At 44.9% G+C, this 27,305-nt stretch overlaps 1 protein-coding gene across 1 annotated transcript in view; it reads right to left on the bottom strand.

Moving 5' to 3' along the window:
* Positions 1 to 13,181, bottom strand: part of TICRR (TOPBP1 interacting checkpoint and replication regulator) — a 40,596-nt gene extending 27,415 nt beyond the window's left edge. The window contains exons 1-5 of the mRNA XM_052659982.1: positions 12,519 to 13,181; positions 4,219 to 4,498; positions 3,053 to 3,291; positions 1,576 to 1,810; positions 519 to 648 (exon numbers count right to left, since the gene is read on the bottom strand). Of these exons, the coding sequence (XP_052515942.1) occupies positions 519 to 648; positions 1,576 to 1,810; positions 3,053 to 3,291; positions 4,219 to 4,498; positions 12,519 to 13,181 (1,547 nt within the window). The remainder of the gene's footprint in view (positions 1 to 518; positions 649 to 1,575; positions 1,811 to 3,052; positions 3,292 to 4,218; positions 4,499 to 12,518) is intronic.
* Positions 13,182 to 27,305: the final 14,124 nt, after the last annotated feature.

The following is a 27,305-nucleotide window of genomic DNA, read 5'->3' as shown; positions in this document are numbered from 1 at the left end:
TGCTTTTTAAATTTTTGGTGTGCTCTCGACTTTGTGTCTCATCTAACTAGTTTTTACTTCTTCAGAAGATGCTTTAAGTCTGTAAATTTTCCTTTACATATAAATTTAGCTGCATCACACCAGTTTGCTGTTTTTCTTTTTTGTTGAGATTTAATACTAAATATTTTCTGACATCTATGAGAGTATTTTATTTTTGTAATTAACCTTCTCTAAATTTTTAATTCTGGTAAAATACACGACATAAACTTATCATCTTCATCACTTATAATCACCACCTAGATCAGTGGTATTAAGGATATTCCTAATGTGCTACCATCAACTCCATCCAGCTCCAGAATTCACCTCGTAAAACTGAAACTCGGTACCCGGTAAACAACATTCTCCATCTGTAACTAGTTTTTAAAATTACTGGACTATAATCAGGCAATGTGGCTTGTTATAAACAACAACAAACTCATATGCAGACAACTGAGAGCTGATTTCGATTATCAAAACCCAGAGAAATAAATAAGTTTTACCAGAATGACTCCATCAAACTTGAACTGGCTCCACTGAGGTTAGAGCAAGGAAACCACTTCTCCACAACAGCCGAAGTCCAGGGAGCACTGCGGCCAAGCTCCTGCTGGGCCCATTCTGGGACAGGCAGGTCTATAGAAACGAGCAGATGGAACAGAAGAGGCATTAGAAGAAAGCAGAGACTCCCAAGCGCTTGCTCCTCCTCCCAACTGACTGCGTTCTTCCAGAGGAATTCCAAAGCAGCAGCATTAATGATGTTCCTTCAACTGCACAACCAATCCCAACAGGCCTTTGTTGTCTATGATCAATGTGCAAATACAGGCTTCCTCACTCTTCCTCAAACACACTGGACACACAAGCCTCAGGACTGACTTTTGCTGCTATTACCTCCTTCAATGCCTTTGCTCAGATATCATTTTTTCAACAAGGCCTGTTTAAAACTGTAACTCTTCCCATCCCTTAAGACTCCCCATTCCTTTTTCTCTGCTTTATTACTACAGCACTTAACTCTTTCAAACACACTACATAATTTCCTTACGGCGTTTACTGCCTTGTCTCCCCTGACTAGGTAAGCTTCATGAGAACAGAGAGCTTTACTTTGTTCTCTGATGTTCTCCTAGCACCTGGAACAGAGCCTGACATGCAGGCACTCAGTAAATATCTACTGAGTAAATATGAATGGAAGAAATACCAAACTGATTCTATTTATATCTATTTGGTATAAATAAGGTTTATGCCCTATTAGTAACAATGCAATAAAGTAGAAGGCAGACAGAACCCTAAGATTTACATGCACTTTATTAAACATACTAAAAACTAGGTTTCCTCTTATACTTTCAATTTCAAAAAGGTTTTACAGAGCCGTTGGCCTCCTCAGAAGTGCTTCAGGATTTTTATAAATCATGATTTAAAATTGCCAGAAATACTGTAGCTGACTTTTACCTGTTCTATAACAGATGCTAAGTTCTACTAAGAGCATACTGAAAAAAAGGTTATGATGCTAGAAATGATGGTGAACCACTGACCTGGAGTAGGGTAGTTACCGGTTCGGAAGCTTACCTGAGGTAGCAGGAACTTCAAGAGAACTGTCAATCTGTTTCAGTACACCATCCACAACCTCAGAAAAAAGGGAAGCTGAATCCTGGGGGCTCTCTGCCACAACCGTCTGGAGAAGATGTCTTTGAGATTCGGTCTCCCTGGTGCGGAACAAGGTGAGAACTGTAGCACTGACGGAGAAGGGAGAAATAACTCCAGTGATGGGGGGCCAGCCTTCGCCAGGGTCCACACTGGCAACCTACGTGAGACGTTCTAATTAGTTGAGAATACTGTTAACAAGTGTCTAAAGAAGCATGTGGTTTAGTAAAAGGATGACCGTGTCATCCAATGAGTAACATAAAGGAGAAAACTGAAAGGGACTTGGGGGATACTGGTGCTGGAGCTGAACTTACTGATCCTATAATCCCAATCCCTCAATTTACAGACAAAAACCTAGGTTATCAGGAGTATTTACTAAGCACTTACTATGTACTTACTGCAACTCACAGAATCCTCATAACCACTGAAGTAAAAATGATTATTGGGACTTCCCTGGTGGCCTAGTGGTTAAGCCTCCAAGCCTCTACTGCAGGCGGCCTGGGTTCCATCCCCGGGCCGGGAATTAAGATCCCACATGCTGCACAGTGTGGTCAAAAAAAAAACACAAACTAATGCCCATTTTATAGAGGAGGAATTGCGGTTGAAGAATAAGCAACCTGCTTAAGGTCACCCAGTTAATAGAAGGCAGAAGTCAAGCGTGTTTGAATTCAAAATTCATGCTCTTAACCAGATATCAGTCCTATCACTTGAGGGGATTTATTCAGATCATATGGTGGGCAGCCAAGCTGAGATCTAATCCAGGTCACCTGACTCTGACCCCAGTGCTCTGTCAGAGCACACAACTCTTAGAACACCACCCGTCCAAACGACTACCCAGTTTTCCTCTGGAATGTTTCACAATGGAATCCAGAAGATAGAAACCTTCTGAGCTTACAAAGGCAAAACATGAAGTAAAGTAAGGAATTTGCTAGAGTTAAAAAATTCCATCACCTTTCTATCAAATCTGGGTATACATGAATTACGCTTCAGAAGACATTAATAAGTCTGCATAACTACTGGACACTATTATATCTAATTTTGCAATGTAGAGTTTTTTAAAAAATGAATTTATGTAAAAGTAATAAATACATAATACAATGTATTAAAAACAATGAGAAACCACCTATCATTTCACTTTCCTAATGTAATTAATTCCATCTGGCCCACCACCTTTTCCCTATGTGAATATAATTTAGTTTAATTGGATTCAAGGTTATATGCAGTTCTATATGCTGTTTCTTTAATAATAAGCACTGTCATGATTCTATATTACTTGCAAAAACAGCATCTGTTTCATTGATACTGTATTATGTAGGGGGCTCCCTGGCATTTTATAAATGCACTCATTTCACTTTACCCGTGTTACTAGACCAGAATAACTTACCACCTGGAAGATACCTACCAGATGTAACTCTTCGGCAGTCAGCCTATTTACCAGCTGCTGAAATAACATCCTCTGAGTTGATCTGTCTCCATCGGGACTTTGCAGCATCCAGCTATCAGTGCCCAAAGTTTCACTTGTTGGGAGGGCCCACTGGGTCACTGTGCCCTTTAGAAAAATTCTGACTGGCTTCTGAAAATGTCTCTGATGCATGGCCAAGGGCTCTAGCGTGACTGTCCATGTTTCCTGAAGCTCTTTGCCTGTGAAGAATAAAGGATATTGAAATTCTAATAAAAGAAGTAGTTCCTAAAAAGAGATTCAAGGTTAAGAAGAAAAAAATTACACTGCCAGCTGAGGTACCAGTATTATCACTTAGTTCACACTTCAACCCCCACTCTACCGTCAACAGGCTATCATAGTAAATTCTGTAAGGAAAAGCTGTATGTGACAGGAATTATAAGGGTGTGATTAATGTCAGAACTCAATAATTATGACTTAGAAATAAGTATTCAAGCAACACACACACACACGAAATCTGCTGCTTTTTAAATCCATAAAACACAGCACATCCTATCTTATGAGGTTAAATTCTAAAGACCATGTAAGACAAACCCGCTTAAATAATACTCTTGAAATTTCCTTAAATTGCCCATCATGTAAAATACAGTTTATGTATATCTCTATATAATATTGCTTGAATATATAATGATTCAGAAATTACAATTCACTATATAGCAAATCATATAATAAAGCAAATTTATGAAGATTCCTGTATGCTGGCTCTTTATGGTAATAAACACCATTTCCTACTTCAACTAATTTGTTATGTCTTCTTAGTCAATCATTGATTTTCTAGGGTCTTCAATTTATCAATCTCATCTATGAGACAGTGAAACCTTACCACTCATTTGCTTGGGCACCTGACAACTCTGCAAAAAGTTGGAACTCTTTAAAATCACTCAGTTGTCCTTTTTGCATGGGCTTACAGTATACCAGACTTCAGTCCTTTCCTGTGGTATCTCTGATTTGGCTTAGACATCTTTTAATTACAAGCATTAACAGAGGGCCTAGGCTGCTAGAAATTCTAAATTCTAAAGAATTCATCAGCCTGCCTTGAAGAAATGAATGACACCCAGACCAACCACTCCATCCCCACGCTACCCCTGCCCCAAACAGTATTTGCTTACCTTCGACAGGGAAAAATAATGTTCCTTCCATCCGTGGAAATGAGGCTTCATACTCAGGAGAATTATAGAGCAAACAGTTTAAAGTGGAATCAGTTGGCAGAGTTGAAATCCATGAAGAGAGGTGAGGTTTCCTTGACAGCTTTCTTTCACCACTGAGCAGTGTTCCCCCAGCTTTGGTAAAATCCCGGCTGAAACTTTCAAATGGCAAGATGGTGCCTCCCACATGGTAGAACAGTTCACACACTGTCCAGTAGCCAAGGTGGTCTGGGGATTCCCAGAGCTAAAATGAAAATTACAAAGAATGTTGGGTTATTGTAAATTAGGTATTCATTGTGGTATTGGAGAAGACTCTTGAGAGTCCCTTGGACAGCAAGGAGATCAAACCAATTTCCTAAAGGAAATCAGCCCTGAATATTCATTGGAAGGACAGATGCTACAGCAGACACTCCAATACTTTGGTCATCTGATGGAAAGGGCCGACTCACTGGAAAAAAACCCTGATGCTGGGAAAGATTGGAGGCAGGAGAAGAGGATGACAGAGTATAAGATGGTTGGATGGCATCACCAACTCAATGGATGTGAGTTTGAGCAAACTCTGGGAGATGGTGGAGGACAGGGAAGCCTGGCGTGCTGCAGTCTATGGGGTCACAAAGAGTCAGACACGACTGAGTGACTGAACAACAAAAGGCATTCATGAAAGTAAGGGAAATTGGGAGAAAGTAGATACGTACATTAAAGGATCAAATTATATGATTCATGTATTGGTTGAACCAAACATAAATAATGGCCAGCATCCCATTACCATGGCTTCCTTTGTGGCTCAGCTGGTAAAGAATCTGCCTGCAATGCAGGAGACGCAAGTTTGCTCCCTGGGTTGGGAAGATCCCTGGAGAAAGAAATGGCAACCCACTCCAGTATTCTTGGCTGGAGAATCCCACGGACAGAGGAGCCTGGCGGGCTATAGTCCATGGGAGTCGCAAAGAGCTGGACATGTCTGAGCGACTCACACACACACATCCCATTAGTACACAGCCCAGGAATAACTGCAGTATAATAGGCCTTTAAGAAAGCACCTATTCAGTGAAAACAGCACTTCAAGTTCTATCTTCTATCAAGGAATAGAAGTGATGCAAATCACTAGGGACAAATCATAAAATGTTAGAAGGAATACAAAACCATTACACATTAATAAAAGAGAACAATCATGTCCTCCACCAAACAACCACAGCCAAGTGTCACCAGAGTGAGGCAGGAGCACCTCCCTTAGAGGGTTACCACCCACAGGTCTGCGTGGAGAACAAACAGGTCTTCTCAGTCCTAGCTTCAGTGTTTTCACTTAAGTCTGGGACTCTTAATGTAGCCTAGAGTCTGTACTCTGCCTCCAATCTTTCCTCCTTTAAGAAGTATTCTAAACACTACATACTCGATCATGCTACTTCTGTCAAGACTTCCCACTGCCCTACGGTAATGGTGATAGAGCCCTTTAAACCCAGCTCTCAACAACCTTTGCAAAGACACTATCCTCCCCTCCCTCGTCCCTACATCCCAGGCACATTGAACCATTTGCTGTTTCTTGAACATGCCATATTTTATAACGCTTCCATGTTTTCTGTTTGCTGTGTCTTCCCCTTCCATTTTCACCAACTGGATGCTCATTATACTTCATTATCTAGCTCAAACCCCGCTGTCGCTGTAAAAGCATTCCTTTCTCCATCACACATAGCTGACTCTTCATCCAACTTTAACAAACTTCTATTGAGCCACCATATGTGCCACTGAGACTGGCTAGGACTTGGGACCCTTTATTAGAGTGAGTGCACCTGGACAGACGAATTGAGAGAAATTATGAGGGACTAAAAGGAGCTGTATGCAGCCAGGGCAACTATGAACAACACGATACAAAAAGGCCACAAATCAACTGCCATTTCTGAGGTGTTGAGAGCAAAAGCAGGGTACTGACCATGATCCCGTACACAGCGCCACCTGGCAGGGGTGGACAGTCCACCCAAGCTATACCTCCACCCAACCCACCCACCCGCTCCCACGGCAGCCCATGTAAGAAACCAGATCCCTGCCTGTCTCCTAAGGGCACCTGTTTCTTGTTCTTGCTCCCTCGAGCAGTACGAGTCCCAACAAAACCTAGACTGAATTTCTCATCTGGCCTCTCACCAATTTCTGGTGATTACAGAGTCCAAGGACCCAGGTCGATAACTCCATGAATTAGCAAAACATCCTATCTTTGTTGATCTTAAAGCCAAGCATGGGGTGAGTAAAACAGCAATAACATGTAAAATTTAACTCAGAACTACAATATACCGTACAATATTCAGGCACTATGAGGTTTCCCAGGTGGCAAGAATCCGCTGTCTGGCAATGCAGAGGATGCAAGTTCAATCCCTCGGTCAGGAAGATCCCCGGGAGGAGGAAATGGCAACCCACTCCAGTATTCTTGCCTGGAGAATCCCATGGACAGAGGAGGCTGGCAGGCTACAGTTCATGGGGTCACAAAGAGTCAGACACGACTTAGCACACACATTGTTACATGAAAGAGCACCTCCCCTAGAATACACTGATCATGCTGGTTTGCCTACTCCACAGATGAGCTAACAACTGTAAACCATAAATTGCTATGTGAATGTGAAAAATTAAAACCAGAAGGGCCTTCCAGGTCATCTACACACTTTCCATTATATCAAAGTTCAAAGAGGGGCATAAGGGCGCCCAGGTTCACAGCAAGGCAATGACACTCCAGTCCAAGAACCCAGGACTCTCCTGACAGCGCTCTTAACGTAGGAGTCATGGCCCTGATGGACTTGGACGAATCAATTGAATGGTTTAGGATCAGTAGTTAAAGGGAAAAAACCATGAAAGAAAATAATCAGAGCACAACAGAACACATCACGTATAGTGAAGCTAAGCAATGTACTGCAAGTTTTGCTCTGGTTGTGCCTGTCACTTTGGAAAATGCTGTGACAGACTAATCAATTGTTATTTAATGTTACCACCAAGGCAGCCACACCCTTGCTCACTGGCTAAGAGGAAGAGTGCTAGCTAGTTCAGGTATCAGATTCTGATTAGGATTTTCTGCCAAAGGGAAACAAAAAATGTGTTGAAACTGTTTCAGCCAGAAGACCAGCCAGGAAAAAAAATTTTTTTCTTAGCAAATGAAAACTTTCTTAGTAAGTAAAACTTTAAAAAGGAGCTCAGAAGGACAATAGCTTTGGTTAAAAATATATGTACATGGGGCGTTCCCCAATGGTACAGTGGGTAAGACTCCACACTTCCAGAGCAGGGAGCCTAGGTTTGATCTTTGGACAGGGAACTAGATCCCACAGGCCACAGCTAAGAGTTTGCATGTCACAACTAAGACCATGTGCAGTAAAATAAATAGAGAAATACTAAAAATATACACATATATGTACATGACTTTGAAGAGGCTTTTTAGTTCCTCTTCACTTTCTGCCATAAAGGTGGTGTCATCTGCATATTTGAGGTTATTGATATTTCTCCCAGCAATCTTGATTCCAGCTCTGCTTCTTCCAGCCCAGTGTTTCTCATGATGTCCTCTGCATATAAGTTAAATAAGCAGGGTGACAATATACAGCCTTGACGTACTCCTTTTCCTATTTGGAACCAGTCTGTTGTTCCATGTCCAGTCTGTTGCTTCCTGACCTGCATACAGATTTCTCAAGAGGCAGGTCAGGTGGTCTGGTATTCCCATCTCTTTCAGAATTTTCCACAATTTATTGTGATCCACACAGTTAAAGGCTTTGGCATAGTTCATAAAGCAGAACTAGATGTTTTTCTGGAACTCTCTTGCTTTTTTGATAATCCAGATGTTGGCAATTTGATCTCTGGTTCCTCTACCTTTTCTAAAACCAGCCTGAACATCTGGAAGTTCACGGTTTACGTACTCCTGAAGCCTGGCTTGGAGAATTTAGAGCATTACTTTACTAGTGTGTGAGATGAGTGTAATTGTGCGTAGTTTGAGCATTCTTTGGCATTGTCTTTCTTTGGGATTGGAATGAAAACTGACCTTTTCCAGTCCTGTGGTCACTGCTGAGTTTTCCAAATTTGCTGGCAGATTGAGTGTAGCACTTTCACAGCATCATCTTTCAGGATTTGAAATAGCTCAACTGCAATTCCATCACTTCCACTAGCTTTGTTCGTAGTGATGCTTTCTAAAACCCATTTGACTTCACATTCCAGGATGTCTGGCACTAGGTGAGTGATCACACCATTGTGATTATCTGGGTCGTGAAGATCTTTTTTCTACAGTTCTTCTGTGTATTCTTGCCACCTCTTCTTAATATCTTCTGCTTCTGTTAGGTCTGTACCATTTCTGTCCTTTATCAAGCCCATCTTTGCATGAAATGTTCCCTTGGTATCTCTAATTTTCTTGAGATCTCTCGTCTTTCCCATTCTGTTGTTTTCCTCTATTTCTTTGCATTGATCGCTGAGAAAGGTTTTCTTATCTCTCCTTGCTACTCTTTGGAACTCTGCATTCAAACGGGAACATCTCTTCTTTTCACAGCTATTTGTAAGGCCTCCTCAGACAGCCATTTTGCTTTTTTGCATTTCTTTTCCATGGGGATAGTCTTGATCCTTGTCTCCTGTACAATGTCATGAACCTCCGTCCATAGTTCATCAGGCACTCTATCAGATCTAGTCCCTTAAATCTATTTCTTACTTCCACCGTATAATCAAAAGGGATTTGATTTAGATCATACCTGAATGACGAAAGTGAAAGAGGAGAGTGAAAAAGTTGGCTTAAAGCTCAACATTCAGAAAACAAAGATCATGGCATCTGGTCCTATCACTTCATGGGAAATAGATGGGGAAACAGGGGAAACAGTGGCTGACTTTATTTTTTTGGGCTCCAAAATCACTGCAGATAGTGACCGCAACCATGAAATTAAAAGACACTTACTCCTTGGAAGGAAAGTTATGACCAACCTAGATAGCATATTCAAAAGCAGAGACATTACTTTGCCAACAAAGGACCGTCTAGTCAAGGCTATGGTTTTTCCAGTGGTCATGTATGGATGTGAGAGTTGGACTGTGAAGAAAGCTGAGCGCCGAAGAATTGATGCTTTTGAACTGTGGTGTTGGAGAAGACTCGAGAGTCCCTTGGACTGCAAGGAGGTTCAACCAGTCCATCCTAAAGGAGATCAGTCCTGGTGTTCCTTGGAAGGACTGATGCTAAAGCTGAAACTCCAATACTTTGGCCACCTCATGCGAAGAGCTGACTCACTGGAAAAGACCCTGATGCTGGGAGGGATTGGGGGCAGGAGGAGAAGGGAATGACAGAGGATGAGATGTCTGGATGGCATCACCGACTCAATGGACGTGAGTTTGAGTAGACTCTAGGAGTTGGTGATGGACAGGGAGGCCTGGCATGCTGCAATTCATGGGGTCGCAAAGAGTCGGACATGACTGAGCAACTGAACTGAACTGATGTACGTGACTAAAGAAAAAACACAACCAGTATACATATAGAATATGCAATGTTTTTATTTTTAAGCATATTATGGACTAAGTAATAGACAAGTCCTCGTGGCAGTTTCAGACTTAGACATTTATAAATGTGCACAAGACTATAAGCTCCAAGACAGCAGGGACTACATCTGTCTGGTTCACAAATGGTACACTCAGTATTCAGCATATCAGCATACGGTGGTGGTATGGTTTAGCCACTGAGTTGTATCCGACTCTTCTGACCCTGTGGACTGTAGCCCTCCAGGCTCCTGTGTCCAGCATGGTATGCATTAAGTAAATCAGAAGCATAACGTTGAAAATGTGATAAGGGCCTCTCATGCTCCCTTCTAACTGATGTCTTTGCAAGATTCTGTGTGCTTGGATTCCCTTCTCCCTGAGTCTGTTTCTCCCAGTTTTACTTCCCAGACTGTAAACTCCACAAGGCAGGCCCTGGAATTTCTCTTCTTTCTACTCTCATTGTGCGAGCTCCCCAAGGACAGAATGCAAGTCTCCCTTTCACCTCTGCAGTATGGCGAAGCAGAGGCTTCTGAATAAGAAAAACTAAATCTACACTAGAAAAAAAATTCCAGAAAAGCTTAAGATTGTTTGATGGACTTTTTCTCACAGGAAACAACAAATGCAAGAAGGCTCAGAGAAGATCCACCTCTGCAGGTGATGGGATGTAAAACCTGGAAAAATATTTAGACACTGTCAACCTACTTATTTTAATATATTTCTGAAAAAAGAAAACGAATCTTCAAGCCCTTTCTGCTAAGACTTCTTTCTAGCCAACATCTGATATAATACAATTTCATCTCTGATGTGATTTAGTATCAATTATCCCAAATCAAGCACTAATGTGTTGTGTACTGTGTCCAACACTTAATTTGCTGTCTTCACAAACACTTTTAGGATTCCATCTTCTCTATCAATGTTTACCATCCCCTTAAACACTTTTGCCTTTTTCTTTTCTTTGACAAGCCACTGCTGGCTTATTTGGCATTTGCTACATCTTTCTTGGGCTTTGTATGTGAAAGTAATTCAGAAATTTTAACCCACTATATTATTATTTGTGTTAAGTATCTCCTCATTTCCCATTTGCAGCCTTGCACTTCTACCTCAGTGACATGTTTCCAATAGATGCAATCACATCTTTCATCTGGCTAAGCCACTTTCCCAATCAGAACAAAATCTGAATTTATTACCTTGGCCCTACAGATAGGCCTCTGCTACCTTCTAACTCCCTCTACTCTGGTGCTTGCCCCTTGCCTACCAGGTTTCGGCATTCCCTGTTTCTAAAACAAAAGACGCTCGTTTTCCACTCAGATCTTTACACTGGAATGTTCTCTTTGCCAGGAATGTTTTTTCCCAACATCACATTCCTCCTCCTTCACCATTCCATTCTCTGTTCAAAAAAGTCTACCCTGACTACTAACCTATGTGCCACTGCCTCCAGCTTCTACCTCAGCCTCTTACTCAGCTTTATTCTCTGGAGAGCATAATTTGAAACCCTATCACTTACTTGCTCATCTGTTAACCTTCCCTGTGTAATATTTCTTCCCCTAGAAGGTAAACTCCACTTGGCTGACCACCACCTGCCCAGCAGCTAGAACAATGTAGTGGGTACACAATGTAGGGACTCCTCAAATTAAATTATTAATTGACAACGTGAAGTGATCGGAAGAAAATGATGGACATATAAATATATACTTATCATAGCACTTAACTACAGCAGGGGATCCACTGCCTCACCGAAAATTCAAATTAGCCATTTAGGACTGTAAGTAGGTAAGAATTTGTTCCTTTGGTCAACAAATATTTCCTGAATACCTCTAACACAGGAGACAAGAGAGAGATGTGTGCCTGCCTCTGAGGTTATTTTTAAACTCGATGGAAGGTGGGTGACTGCACACCTGGAACATACAATAGAGAAAGGGTAAGTGCCACAAAAGTGTTTGGAAATTCAGAAGTTGAGATTGAGTAAGCTGCCATGTGGCAAAGGCCCTAAAGAATGAAAGACTGAAACTGTTAGTCGCTCAGTCGTGTCCAACTTATTGATACCCCATAGACAGAAGGCAATGGCACCCCACTCCAGTCCTCTTGCCTGGAAAATCCCATGGATGGAGGAGCCTGGTCCAGGGCTGCTGTCCATGGGGTCGCGAAGAGTCGGACCCAACTAAGCGACTTCACTTTCACTTCTCACTTTCATGCACTGGAGAAGGAAACAGCAGCCCACTCCAGAGTTCTTGCCTGGAGAATCCCAGGGACGGCGGAGCCTGGTGGGCTGCCGTCTATGGGGTCGCACAGAGTCGGACACAACAGAAGCGACTTAGCAGCAGCAGCAGCAGACAGTAACCCACCAGGTTCCTCTGTCCATCAGATTCTCCCGGCAAAAACACTGAAGTAGGTTACTATTTCCTTCTCCAGGGGATCTTCCTGACCCAGGGTGGAACCTGGGTCTTTAAACTGACACAAAAGAGCAGTGGCATTTCAAGTGACTAAGACAGAACAAGCTGTGAAGATCTGTTGGGCAACTAGATTATGTTTCAGACAGGCTGGAACATGAGTCCTGTGTAGAAAAAAATGAAGTCTAGAAAGACAGACAGGACCTAAATAGTGCAGGTCCTCAAATGAGTTGACTTGGTAGGTATTCAGGGCCTACGTATCCCGGTGTGATGACTGTAGGGATGTGTGGTGACTCCAGGACTTTCCTTCGGAAGGGATACCTGTTGGTCATGATAGTCTCCTTCTGGGTTCAGGGGCTGCTCGGCAGACACTGCCAAGTTCTGGTTCATTAGAACCAGCTCACCGTTTAATCTTACCTTTGGCCAGTCGGTGGTATCCACCCAGTAGAGGGTGACTTTTCGAGTTCTCATGACTTCCTGGACTTTCCTGGGCAGCAACTTCTCCATCACCTGCTTAGGAGTAGGCGGCAGGCGCTGGGCATGGGCCTCGGAACCGGACACGAACTGCAGCAGCTCTCTCTGAGAGTGAGGACAGGGGGCCAGGAGGAAGACGGCGTTCACAAAGCCCCCGAGCGCAGACTCGGCCTCCCTGGCCTCGCCCTCCACGTCCAGCAGTCTCCTCCCGCTGTTACGCAGAATCGGCTTGGTGGGCGACGTGATCTCGGGCCGGTCCCACTGATAGTCTAGCAGCGTCTCCATGAGCGCGCTGTGAGTGTGGCTGGCCCTGGGCGCCGGGCCGGGCAGGTGGGCGCCCTGGGCGCCATCCCCGAGCCGGGCCTCCAGCTCCTCCTCAAAGTCCTCCCAGGAGCGGACCCCCAGCTCTCGGAAGTCAGAGACGCGGGAAGGCCGGCTCCGCGCCCCGTGAGAATCAAAGAATCTGAAGGCCCAGCGGACCCTGGCCAGGCCGAACCGGCAACTCAGGTAAGTGAGAAGGCGCAGGGCGGCTCGCCGGACCAGGCTCTCACCAGCGACGCCTTCCGCGGTGTCCAGCAGCAGCATTACGTTGTGGCAGCAGGCCATGTCTCCCGCCCCACTGCCTCAGGGTTCGAGACAGGACCTGCGCCGCTCTCTCCTAGGCCCTTGCTTCAGGGAACCAGCGCCATCCTCCGCTTCTCTCAGGCACTCTGGTCGAAAAGCTCCCGCGCTCTCCAAGGGCCGCTGGCATTGGTGGGGCTAACTCCCAAACTCAGCTCCAATTGGTCGCTTACCTTACGTAAGTTACGTGAGTAACTTTCATCCTTGGCGTTGATTGGAAGAGCGATGGAGAAGAACTCGGCTTGATTGGTGGAGGGCGGGACTATGGGCGGGACGCTTTGTTCCGGGAAAAACTTAACGTTCATTGGCCTGAGCCTCCGTTTTAAAATTTAAAGAGGTGGTGCCTGCGGCCTGTGTCTTTACGTTTCCATTTTCTGGAGCACTGTGCTTGTACGGGCGGAGAAGGCGATGGCACCTTACTGCAGTACTCTTGCCTGGAAAATCCCATGGATGGAGGAGCCTGGTAGGCTGCAGTCCATGGGGTAGCTAAGAGTCGGACACGACTGAGCGACTTCACTTTCACTTTTCACTTTCATGCATTGGAGAAGGAAATGGCAACCCACTCCAGTATTCTTACCTGCATAATCCCAGGAACGGGGGAGCCTGGTGGGCTGCCGTCTATGGCGTCGCACAGAGTCGGACACGACTGAAGCGACTTAGCAGCAGCAGCAGCAGCAGTGCTTGTGCGGGAGGTATTTACTAACACCTTGAAAATAGTAGGGGAAGATAATTTGGGGTAGTTTGAACTGATTTGTAAGCCACCTAGACTTTCTATGGAGTGGGATCTGAAGACGAAAACAAGCTTTCTCTAATTTCAGAAAAAAATATTATAAATTAAAAGTTCAGTCTCTTTGCCCTAGTTTCTAGGCGTTTCTGTTGAAGAAGGTAATTGAAGATTGGAATAAAAGTTTAACTTGAGGGAAAAAAAGGAAACAGCTTGAGAATGATTAATTAAGTTATGGTACACTTCCAAGGGGAACATCATGCAAATTTTAATGTTTTTATACGTAATGTTAAATGGAGGAAAAGACCGCAAAACCACACATGGAATGAGATCCCAAAATTTTCTGTCTACCTGCATATATATTTTTAAACTGTTAATACTGTGTAGGGAGAATTTAAGTGTATCTGGTAATAAGATGGTGATGGTTTTAATGATTTGTTTTGGCTTTTTTTGGTTACATTTTCCAAGTTTTCTACAATTCTATATTTTTTATTTTGCCTTTACATTCTAGGAAAATATTCTTTTTAAAATATATTTGTTTTAAATTGAAGGATAATTGCTTTACAATACTGTGTTGGTTTCTGCCATACATCAGCATGAGTCGGCCATAGGTATACATATGTCCCTTCTCAGGGAGAATATTCTTAAAAGGATTCTTCTGTTCCAAATAGCAGAATCCTCAATTGTAGAAAAAGTTGTGGCTCTAGATCCTAGAGATTCCTATTGTTGGTTCTAACAGCAGAGGAGAATCTAAACTTTCTAGCTAGAACTGGGCTACCTTAAATAGTCTTCCAATCCTGAGAGTCTCTGAGCCAATTGCCTCAAGAAAGACCACCAATGATGCTTTGTAGATACATTCCTGGACATTTCCCGATCCATCAACTGTCAGAGCAACAAACATTTTTTTACTGTTAATGTGTCAAGTGAAAGTCAGTCAGTCCTGTCTGACTCTTTGGGGCCCGATGGACTGTAGACTGTCAGGCTCCTCTGTCCATGGAATTCTCCAGGCAAGAATACTGGAGTGGGTAGCCAAACGCTTCTGTAGAGGATCTTGCTTACTAAAAGTACGCACACCTGTTCATCATTCATTCAGTAAATAATCATTACAGGGAACAAAAGAGCTAATTGTCCTTGCCCTGGGAAGCTTACATTCCAGTAGGGAGAGCCAAAGAAGGAAGTAACATATATGTTAGGTGGTGATAAAAACTAGTAGAATTAGGTGGAAAAAGTAACATAGAGTAGGTAGCAGTATGCAGTTTCAGATGGGGCAGTCAGGGAAGCCACTTGGACACAAAGGGAGAGAGGCCCTGTGAACACCGGGGAACAGAGTGTTTCAGGAAGAGGGAAGAGCAGGTGTAAAGGTCCTGGGACAGAATTTTGCTCCCTATTCACCAAGCTAATTTCTAAAGAGTTATTATTAGACTCTTGCTTTGACAAATAGGAAACTGAAGCTCAGAGCAATTGAAGAGTCTCCGTGATTTTATACACAGCAGAATCACAAATGGGATCAAATTCAGATTCCAAAAAGCAGGTTCCCAGGGTACAATACTTGCAACCTAGATTGAAAAATCAGCTTCATAAGGAGGGGCTTATTACAGAATACTTTTAAGAGTAAAGTTGATTGGTTAGGGCTTCATTTAAAACAATGACAGGGATCTGGCTATTCTGCATTTCTTCTCCCCGCTGCACTCAACAATCCCCCTTAAAGTTTCTTTATTTAATATTTGTTTCTCTTTCTCTCCCTGTCTTCTACTCTTTTATTGGGTTGGCCAATATACCCCATTTGTATTCAAGGTCGGAAGAAGAGAGCAGATCTCAAGGCAAGAAAGCAGAGCTTTCACAGAATCCATCCCACCATCAGATTTTGACTTCAGTCTCAGTGGGTCACACAGCACTACCTCTAGCTGCGAGGGAGCCTGGGGAACTTGGGAAGACCAACTGAGAGGTCTGTGTTGGGTGGATCATTTTCACAGATGCTGAAGTTACCAAGAATGATGACAGGGGCAGTGGTAGAGAGAGACAGAGCCTGTGGCCCAAATGCTCAGTGAACGAGATAAGGAGCTACAGATGACTGTGACAAGGAGGTAGGGTATGGTTTAACGTCAGAAAGCGTGGGGTTTTATGGAGAAGGGAAAAGTAGGACAGCTTCCCCCCACCTGCAGGCCAGGTGAATGAGTGGTGTGAGAGGGAAAACGGCTTGTACCTGGGGAAACTACATTGGAAATAGTATCAGCAGGCATTAGCCGGGTTTCCAAAACAGCAGGAAGGTGAAGATCTGAGGACATAGATAAGTTTGTTCACGGTACACTGCCATTCCAGCAAACACTATAGGGGGTCAAGGAAGGATGGAAGATGGGGTCTTAGGGGAAATACGGAGCTGTAAGGGGTTAAGACCCAGGTGATGAAGGTTAACCTGGGAAGCCTGGAAAAAGAAGGGCTGAGGGTTCAGTGCAGGACTCAGAAACCATGCTAGGTATTTAAAGCAGGAAGAATGTCATACATGCATTGACTATCGACCTAGAGTGGAGGGAGACAACCTCTCTCTATAGTAAGACAATATGGCAGCAAGAGAAGTCCACATATTTAGAGAGTGCACCACAATGGGAAGCCTGAGCACCACACACACAGAGTAGTCCCCACTCGCTGCAGATAGAGAAAGCCTGCATGCAGCGACAAAGACCCAGCGCAGCCCTAAGTAAATAAATAAAGAAACATCCTCTCATACCCTTAAAAAAAAAATTCCACTCCCCACTTGGCCTTCTCTGATGCTACTCTGACCAAGGAGGGGGCCACCTCATCATGTCCAAGTCTGGAATTGTAGACTCCCACTCAGCCTTTTCTTACGGGGCTAAGCCATCACTTTGTGGTTGTTTTTTTTAAATTCTGGCCAGACGGAAGTGATTTATTATTGCCTAAAAGTTTTCTCTCTTACTAGCCTGCCCCTTTCCTGGTCTTTTGACTAGAGAGAGCTGGTTTTGTTGCTGTTGGGGTTTTTTGGCCTACATCCTTTGGTCTATTAGATTGCCACTTCTCCAGTACCCAGTTAGATATGAAAGGCATAAAGGAAACCCAGAGTACACACTGTTATGTCATTTTTTGGGTCTCAAGAGGTCTGGCCAGTCTGTCTCTTCTTGCAAACTCTCAGGATATTCTTATGTTTGTTTATATAGAATGTCCAGGGGAACTTGAGCTTTTACTAGTCAGAGACTAGGAATAAATATGTCTACTCCATTTTGTCTGGAACCAGAAGTCAGGAGTCATTGTTTTTATTAAAACATCACATTGCACTGTATTTGAAAAGCGAAAGTGTTAGTCTGTCAGTTGTGTCTGACCCCTTTGGACCCCATGGACTGCAACCAGCTGGGCTCCTCTATCCATGGAATTCTCCAGACAAGAAAACTGGAGTGGCTTGCCGTTCCCTTCTTCAGGGGATCATCCCGACCCAGGGATTGACTCCAGGCCTCCCACATCGCAGGCAGATTCTTTACCACTGAGCCACCAGGGAAGCCCTGTTGTACTGTATTTAAGCTATCTCTTTCAGAGTTTGTTTCACATCCACGGTGAGGGCAAGAACTGTGTTTTATTTGTCTTTGCATCCCTAGTGTCTAGAAGAGTAGCAATCAGTTATTTTTTTACTGTGCTATTCCCTTTTATTTTTCAAATTTATTTATTTTTAATGGATTATTGCTTTATAGCATTGTGTTGGTTTCTACCAAACATCAACATCAATTTGTTTTTAATGGAATTGTGGATGGAAACAGAGTTTGCAGCCTGGTGGGCTACAGTCCATGGGGTCGCTAAGAGCCAGGCACGACTGAGCGACTTCACTTTCACTTCTCACTTTCATGCATTGGAGAAGGAAGTGGCAATCCACTCCAGTATTCTTGCTAGGAGAATCCCCGGGATGGAGGAGCCTGGGTGGGCTGCCATCTATGGGGTCGCACAGAGTCAGACACGACTGAAGCCACTTAGCAGCAGCAGCAGTATGTTATCAAGCATCTTTGTACTTCCCCAAAGGATGTTACGAATTTGTGCAGATACAGATATATTACCACCAGAGGGCAGTAGCAGCAACACTTCATTTAGGGCTCTGAAGCCTACACACCCTGCTCCAGAATGAAAACTTTCCCCACAATTGCTTCTGTCTTAGTTTGTGTGAGAAAAGCTGAAGTCTGGGACCTTAATGTGCTTGGGCCTCTCAGGGGGAAAGAAAAGGACCTGACAAAGCTGCACTTGGAGCACATGGGGAGGAGTTATATATTTCCAGCATCTAGAGTTGACAGAAAGTGAAGAGGAACTAAAGAGCCTCTTGATGAAAGTGAAAAAGGAGAGTGGAAAAGCTGGCTTAAAACTCAACATTCAAAAAGCTAAGATCATGGCACCTGGTCCCATCATTTCATGGCAAATAGATGGGGAAACAATGGAAACAGAAACAGACTTTATTTTCTTGGGCTCCAAAATCACTGCAGATGGTGACTGCAGCCATGAAATTAAAAGACACTTGCTCTTGGAAGAAAAGCTATGCCCAACCTAGACAACATATTAAAAAGCAGAGACCTTACCTTGCCAACAAAGGTCCAACTAGTCAAAGCTATAGTTTTTCCAGTAGTCATGTATGGATGTAAGAGTTGGACTATAAAGAAAGCTGAGCACTGAAGAATTGATGCTTTTAAACTGTGGTGTTGGAGAAGAGTCTTGAGAGTCCCTTGGACGGCAAGGAGATCCAACCAGTCCATCCTAAAGGAAATCAGTCCTGAGTATTCATTGGAAAGACTGATGTTGAAACTGAAACTCCAATACTTTGGCCACCTGATTCGAAGAACTGACTCATTGGTAAAGCCCCTGATGCTGGGAATGATTGAAGGCAGGAGAAGGGGATGACAGAGGAAGAGATGATTGGATGGCATCACTGACTTGAAGAACATGAGTTTGAGTAAGCTCCAGGAATTGATGATGGACAGGGAAGCCTGGTGTGCTGTAGTCCATGGGGTCCCAAAGAGTCGTACACGACTGAGCAACTGAACTGAGAGGGACGGTCATGCATCTAGAGGGACACACCTCGCAATATTTCACAGGCATTATTCCCTCCCTTTTATAGATGAAGAAACTGAGGCTCAGAAGGCCTCTCACAGCTAGTAAGAGGAAGTTCTGAAGCTCTTACCCTACTTCCTCCAAGAGGGTCAAGGCCAGCCTCCTCCCTGTGATGGAAAGAACAAGAGAAGGAACCTCCCTGGGCAGTGGACCCAGACCAGCCCCACACCAACAAGCCTCTTTGCTTCAAGTGTGTTCCTCCTCTTTATTTAATGGGGTGATAATCCACTCTGCTTTTAAGAGCTGTATGATCTTGGGCCAGGGTCAGTGCAAAGTGCAAAAATGTGGGACTCCTTTAAAAATTTTTTTTTAATTCAAAACAGCAACAACAGAGCATTAAACCAACACAGGACCCTTCTAAGCATGAGGGCCTGTGTGATTTTGCAAGTCATTTGTCCCTGATGCCAGCTCTATCTAGAGCAATAATAGAAATAATGAAATAATAATTGGTTCCCTCTTTGGGGTGGGCTTCCCAAGTGGCACTAGTGGTGAAAAAAAAAACAAAACCCCGCTGTAAGAGACGAGGGTTCAGTCCCTGGGTAAGGAAGATTCCCTGGAGGAGGAAATGGCAACCCACTTCAGTATTCTTGCCTGGAAGATTCTGTGGACAGAGGAGCCTGATGGACTACATACAGTTCATGAGGTCGCAAAGAGTCAGACATGACTAAGTACGAACGTGCTGGATTTTTGGGGTCCTACTTTATACTAAATTCTGCCTGTCCCTTTAAATATTTTATTACTTTTAACTCTTCTGAGATTACTTTTTTCTCCCCGCTGTGTGTTTTTATCTCTGCAATGGGGAGGTTGGACTAGACCGGTAGTTCTTAACCCTGGTTACACATTAGAAGCACCTGGGGACTTTTAAACGATACCTAAAGCTGGCCATACCCCCACAGATTCTAACTGAACTGGATTGAGGTTGCAGGTTGGAAATTTTTACTGGCAGTGACATGAAGAATAGGTGTCCTTGGTGGGTCTGGGTAAAGGGCAGGTCTTTGGGGACATTGTTTCTCCTCCATAGCATTTGTCCATCCATCCATTCTGTCCGGGGTCACAATACTCCAGTGTTACCTGTGCGGGGGGAAGCCATCCATTGGTAGCAGTATTTCTGGGCACAAAGAGAAAACAGTGGGGAACTGCCAGCTTGCCTAGCTTCCCTGATAGAGCAAAGCAATGGGCACAAAACTGTTAGAGAGAAGAAAGCAGAGAGGACAGTGATGTGTATTGCACCCTCTCTGAGTGTCTGGTGTTAGACGAGGAGCATTCCTATTTAACCTTCCAAAAATCCTCTGGGTAAGTGTTTTCAGAATCCGCCCCCACCCCGCCCCCCGCCACCTCTTTTTTCAGTACAGCTTAGCTTAAATAAGTTGCTGGACAGCACACAGCTGATTGACTGGTCCCTCCAGTTACTGGAGGGGCAGTGATGTGGTTCAGGGACATGGAGGAGGGTGTGGAGTGCAGAAATGGAGGGGTAAGACTGGGTGGGAAAGAAAGGCCCTGATGCTGGGAAAGATGGAGGGCCGGAGGAGAAGGGGGCGACAGAAGATGAGATGGCTGGATGGCATCATCGACTCAGTGAATGTGAGTTTGAGCAAACTGGGAGATGGTGAAGGACAGAGGAGCCTGGTGTGCTGCAGTCCATGGAGTCGCAATGTCTATAAGTCACAACTTACAGACTGAACAACAAGGCTGGGGGGGCTTGCCCCCACCTCTGTCCCATGCTCTCTGAACCCAGCCAACCTGAGGCCTGGGACCCCTACCGCTTTGCTCTACCGCCACCCCCACTCCTACCCAGCCATGGTCCCTGGGCAAACCCTGTCTGAGGGTCGGTATAATCCCAGCGCCCTGTGGGACCAGCCCTCCCTTTTCTGGCAAAGTGAGCCAAGCTGTGACTAAAGCCAGCGAAGCCTGTCCAGGCCTGCCTTATCAGGACCACACAGAGCCCACAAACCCTTCCCTCAAGTCCTATGGAAATGGCCTGGAACACTGGGTCATTCACTTTCGTGAGAACCCAAGGACAAAAGGAAGGTCCCCAGGGGAGCCAGCCCAGGCACCTCAGGGAAACCTGTCAAGAGATGGGACTGAAGCGAATGAGGGGCCTCTGGAGCCACTGAGCAAAGTGGAAACTCCTAAGATCAAACTCCTTGGAAGCCAGTTCCGCTGCTCACAGACCCCGGCAGGCCTCACCCTGACGACGAGCCGTCAGCCTCAGGGTTGCCCAAGGCCGGATAGCCTGGCTTCTGAGGAAGGAGCACACATTCCCCTCCCTGCTCTTGGAGGCGGGCTTCCCAAGTGGCTCAGTGGTAAAGAATCCACCTGCCAATGCAGGAGACGTGGGTTCAATCCCTGGGTCGGGAAGATACCCTGGAGCAGGAAATTGCAACTCATTCCAGTATTCTTGCCTGGGAAATCCCATGGACAGAGGAGCCTGGCGGGCTACAGACTGGGGGGTCTCAAAAGAGTCAGACACGACTTAGTGACTAAACAACTCTTGGAGAGCCTTGTAGAGGCTCAGGGAAGCTGTGAGGTCTGGGATGGGCAGCTAGAAGTAACGCAAACCCCAGACAATTTACAGGGTGGACAGGACTGCAGCCTCTCTAATGGAGCCATGGCCAGAGCAGAGGGGAGGGCTGGAGCTAATCAAGGGGCCTGTCCCCTTAGGGATCCATCCACCCACTCTTCTGCTTAGAAGGATGGGGCTGCATTTGCACAGCCCCAAGCTGGGCTAAGCCAGCGAGTCCTGAACCAGCTAATAGCAGCGACGAGGGGAGAGATTTCTATCACACCTTCATCTCGGGGCTGCCAGGTCATTTGTGAGTGAAGGGCTGGGGAGCCTGCTTTTAATTCATTCTTTTTTTTTTTTTAATATGGGATCTTAGTTCCCCAACCAGGGATCGAACCTGTTCCCCCTGCATTGGAAGTGTGGAGTCTTAACCACTGGAAGACTGCAGGGAAGTCCCTAATTCATTCTTAAATAAATAAATATTCAAATAGGTAAAGCCTAAGATCAGATAAAAATATTTTAATAAGAGGAAACTGATTTGGGATGATGAACTCATTCTGGGGATGGATGGTGGTGATGGTTGTACAACCAAGTGAATGATCTTAATACTACTGAACTATCCTTTTAACTGGCTAAAATAGTAGATTTTATGTTGTATGTATTTTACTCCAGGCAAGAATACTGGAGTGGGTAGCCATTCCTTTCTCCAGGGATCCAACCCAGGTCTCCTGCATTGCAGGCAGATTCTTTACCATCTGAGCCACCAGGGAAGCCCTTATTACAGCTAAGCAACAACAACAGGAGGTGAAACTGTGTTTAGTTTAGAAAGCACATCAGATCAGAAAGCACCAGTCTCATCTGAGGTTGAAGAGAGGTTTCCAGAAGCACCTGCAGGTTCCAGGGAAGGCATTGTCTTTCCCACAAGGCTGGAAATGACCTGCCCATGAGTTTCAAAAGGGATTCCTTTTTTTCTTAATTTTTATTTATTTAGTTAGTTAGTTTTGACTGTGCTGGGTCTTTGTTGCTGTGCACAGGCTTCCTCTATTTGCCAAGATCAGAGGCTACTCTTCAGTTGTGTGCAGGCGTCTCCTTGCAGTGGCTTCTCTTGTTGGGGAGCATGGGTTCTAGGGCATGTGAGCTCAGTAGTTGTGATGCATGGGCTTAGTTGCCCCACGGCATGTGTGATCTTCCCAGGTCAGTTATCGAACCCATGTCCCCTACTTTGGCAGGCAGATTCTTAACCAGTGGACTGCCAGGGAAGTCCCTAGAAATGGATTCTTAAAAACCTGACAGAGGTGCTTCCCTTCTCACTCGTTCTGGCTGTCCTTAGATCCTTGAGATGGGATTGTCTCCTTTCCAGTAATATGTGGGGGTGAATGTGAGAGCTGAGCCAATGAGCCAGGCCCTGGTATTTCTATAGCCTGCTTGAGGACTGCTGAACCATTTTACAGAATCTCAGCTGGTGTGAGAGTGTGAAGTTTGCAGTGGGGAACACAGGCTGTGTTTAAGCTGAAAGAGCCAGATAATGATACAGCAGAAGGTACACTCAGCTGAGACCCCGTGCGCCCCAGGTAGCCGTCTATTGCAATGTCCTAGGAACACAGGCGGAGAAGGCAATGGCACCTCACTCCAGTACTCTTGCCTGGAGAATTCCAGGGACGGGGGAGCCTGGTGGGCTGCCGTCTGTGGGGTTGCACAGAGGGGGACACGACTGAAGCGACTGAGCAGCAGCAGCAGCAGGAGCACAGGAGGCCTCAGGGAAGAAGGGACTTACCTGCCTGGAGTTTTACTTAAAAATTCACAAGAGTGGATCTTATTATGTTTTTACTTAAAACACATATAACATCACTTTGACAGCCCATATGCTGGGTTGGCCAAATGGTCATTCAGGTTTTTTCATAAGATGTTACAGAAATGACTTTTTGGCGAGCCTAATACCAAAACATGGGCTTCCGTGGTGGCTCAGATGGTAAAGCGTCTGCCTGCAATGTGGGAGACCCAGGTTCAGTCCCTGGGAGGGGAAGATCCCCTGGAGAAGAAATGGCAATGCACTCCAGTACTCTTGCCTGAAAAATTTCATGGGTGAAAGAGCCTGGTAGGTTACAGTCCATGGGGTCGCAAATAGTCGGACATGACGAAGCAACTTCACTCACTCACTTACTCAGTACCAAAACTATAATAACAGAAGATTAACCTAGTCCTTGTAGAAGGATGACGTGCAAATTTGTGAAGCAGTCCGTATTTTTTGTTGTTTTCATCACTCAGTTGCGTCCAACTCTTTGCAACCCCATGGGCTGTAACCCATCAGGCTCCTCTGTCATAAGACTTTTCAGGCAAGAATAATGGAGTGAGTTGCCATTTCCTACACCAGGGGATCTTCCTGACCCAGGGATCAAACCTGCTTCTCCTGCATTGGCAGGCAGATTCTTTACTGCTGAGCCAGCAGGGAAGCCCCTCCATATTTTTTGGCAGTAGATAATTGAAAAAGCAATCCAATTTACAGCAACAACAAAACAAAATAATTAAGGCTAAATTTAACAAATGTAAGTCTTGCACATCGTTAGACTGAAAACCACAGGTCACTGCGGCACCATCCTGCTCCCTGGCCTGCTGGCTTTACTACTAGATTGGGTGACTGCTCAGTTGACCTAGGAACAATGGCACCAGCCTGGGTAGTTCTTGCCAGAACTGGCAGGGGTTAGAGTCGGGTAGGAATAGCTGGGAAAGGCCCTCTTTTGGGGAAGGGCCAGATGATCTAAAGGCTCTCAAAGACAAAGATGACTTGACTCTTCCAGCTAAGTGCCTATGGCATCCTTCCTGGTCACCGCATCCTGCCCATCCCCACCCTGTGATTAGTGTGGTAGCTGTGAGTGATGAGGATGACAGTGAATACTGCAAGCATCAGGGCTGATGAATAGGTGTGTAACATCTTTGCAAGTACCTACAGGCCTGGTATCCTCCTGTCTAAGTAGTTCTGACTTTAAAGGCATGGTCCTGGGTCAGTCCAGTTCTTGCTTTCTTTACTAGTAGGGCTACTCTTTGAGTGTCCTTGTGAATTTATCCTGATTTCTTTCCTTAAATATTTCTTATTAAAAAGTGATATTTGCTTATCATAGAAGATTTAGATAAACAAATTGAATAAATTGAAATAATCACTCAAAGATAACCTCTTGGAAGCCTGTGATTTGGTTCCTGACAATGCAGTCCATTAGGAACCAGTAGTTCCTGTTTCAGGATCACCAAATAGTTCAAGCTGATTAAGAGAATTCTTATTTACAGAAGAACATGCTGTGTACTTAGTCGCTCAGTCGTGTCGGACTCTTTGTGACCCCATGGACTGCAACCCGCCAGGCTCCTCTGTCCATGGGGATTCTCCAGGCAAGAATACTGGAGTAGGTTGCCATGCCCTCCTTCAGGGGATCTTCCCAACCCAGGGATCAAACCCAGGTCTGCCACATTTCAGGTGGATTCCTTACTCACTGAGCCACTGGGAAAGCCCAAGAATAGTGGAGTGGGTAGCCTATCCATTCTCCAGGGGATCAATCCCAACCCAGGAATTGAACCGGGGTCTCCTGCATTGCAGACAGATTCTTTACCAGCTGAGCTACCAGGAATCCCAGCTAATAAATTTCGAAGAAATTATAGCATTAGAAAAACACCCTCTTGCAATCCCTACTGAAATAATTAATTCAGGAAAGGAGAGTCAGTGAATGCTAAAATCATTAGGTAAAAGCTTTCTTGGGGAAGTGATTTTTCTAAGGAAGAAAATATAGTTACAACAGCAGGGGTCTTCTAAACCTAGTCCTTCATCTAGCATCACTGTTACTGAAAGAGTGTGTGGGGCTGGCTGCTTGCCACTTGAAAGCCAATGAACAGGCCAGGTTGGTGGAAAAGAAAGTTTGCTTTATCTCAGATGCCACCAACTTGGGAGGGCAGATATCTGTCCAAAGGCCAATTCCCCCACACACAATGGCAACCAGGGGGGCAAGAGCTTTTATAGACAGAAGGAGGGGGCTGCATATAAAAACAACATAGTCAGCCCTAACAGTCATCTTCAGACTGGTCATCAGTGATCTGACCAACACCATCTTGATTGTTTTAGGTACAGTTAATCTTCAGTTCTAGGGTCAGTTTGTTTCCATTTTTTTGAAGCCACTTTTCAGAATCGTGGCAGCTCAAGTCGTGGGTACAGTCTGGCCATCACGTAGTTAACTTTTTCCACCTGGTGTTTTAGTATTTATAAGACAGCTCACAGGATATGGCTCAGAATATTATCTGTAGCCCTTGAGAAAGAACAAAAGGGCTTGACTATGCTTAATGACTACATTACTATTATTTAGTCTCTTTTGCCTGTTTTCCTTTGTTTCCACATGTCTCATTTCTCTGATTAAACTTATTCTTTGACTGAAGTTTTTCACAGACAAAAGGCAGACAGAGGTCATGGTTGGGGCGGGGGGCGGCGGGGTGGGGGTGGTGGCAAGGACCAGAAGGTCTTATTCCATTTCATCACTACTAGGAGGACATTGTCCCCTGCTTTCTGAGGTGATGAAGTAGGCAGAGTCAGCATCACCTGGATATATTCTTGCCAAATTTAATCAAGCCTTTAGCTCTAACTTTCAGTTTTCAGAAAATGCAAGGATTAAGGAAACAAAGTGACAGACATCACAAGGAAACACACGTATATCTAGACAGGCAACAAGACACTGGCGTGGCTTCTTCAAATCATTGTCAGTAGAAACTCACAAAAACAGCAAAACAAACAGCCCAGGGTTTCTTCTAGATTAAAGATACTTAAGACCCAGAACAACCAAATTCAATTCTTAGTCTTCTATTGGATTCTGGCTTGAACAATCCATCTAAAGTCATCTTGGGGAGTGAAAGAAATTCGAGTAAACAAGGAAGTGGCAATTCTTTCAGTTCCACTCCTGCCGGCTCCCTGCCCTTCCCACTGCTCACTTCACCCATTTATTTACCTGCCTGGCCCTTGAAGGCATTTGAGTTTGCCTAAAAAGGCCCAACCAACCATAAAAACAGCAAGGATTAAACCATTGCTCCTGAGATACACAGGGAAGAAGGCCCCAGGTGAGGAGGGGCATCCACCCATACGTTGTGGACTCCTGGAGCAGGGCAAGAATTTGAGGGAGTGTAGGGTGGGTTCACACCCACGTAGCAGATCAGAGCTCAAAGATCTCTCTCAAAGCAGTGTGGTTACCTCTGAAGGATTCTTAGTCTTGTGAATTTTAAAGTTCCTGATTATATGTGAATGTTCGTCATTCTTCCTGCATCCCCAAACACTCTTCTTTTGTAGAAAGTCTGCCCCCCTTTCACTCTTCGCCTCCACTGAAGTAGAAACCCCTGTCGCACTTTCCCAGCTTCCTTTGCAGTTAGGGCCCATACATGTGACGTGGTGTCCACCAATCAGATGCAACCTCAGAGCCTACCTGTTTGGGAATTGAGCCCCACCCAGTTTGGCATGGGTGGTCCGAAAGTGTCCTGCTTCCAGAGGTGGCAGCAGCAGAGTGTGAGCCCAGCATCAGTCCTGCTAGGGATTGCACCTGGCCCACACTCAGTCAAGGTAGCAATGGTATCTCCTTACAGCAGCTCTGCCTTCTCACAGCTGCCGAACATAGCCTCATGCCTTCACAGAGATTGTTGAAAGTGAAAGGCACTCAGTCATGTCTGACTCTGTGACCCCATGGACTATACAGTCCATGGAATTCTCCAGGCCAGAATACTGGAGTGGGTAGCCGTATCCCTAACCCAGGGGTCGAACCCAGGTCTCCTGCATTGC

Source organism: Budorcas taxicolor, chromosome 21 (assembly GCF_023091745.1).
Source record: "Budorcas taxicolor isolate Tak-1 chromosome 21, Takin1.1, whole genome shotgun sequence".
NCBI lineage: Eukaryota > Metazoa > Chordata > Mammalia > Artiodactyla > Bovidae > Budorcas > Budorcas taxicolor.
Note: the sequence above shows the minus strand (reverse complement) of the source record. Positions and strands in the feature narration are given on the sequence as shown.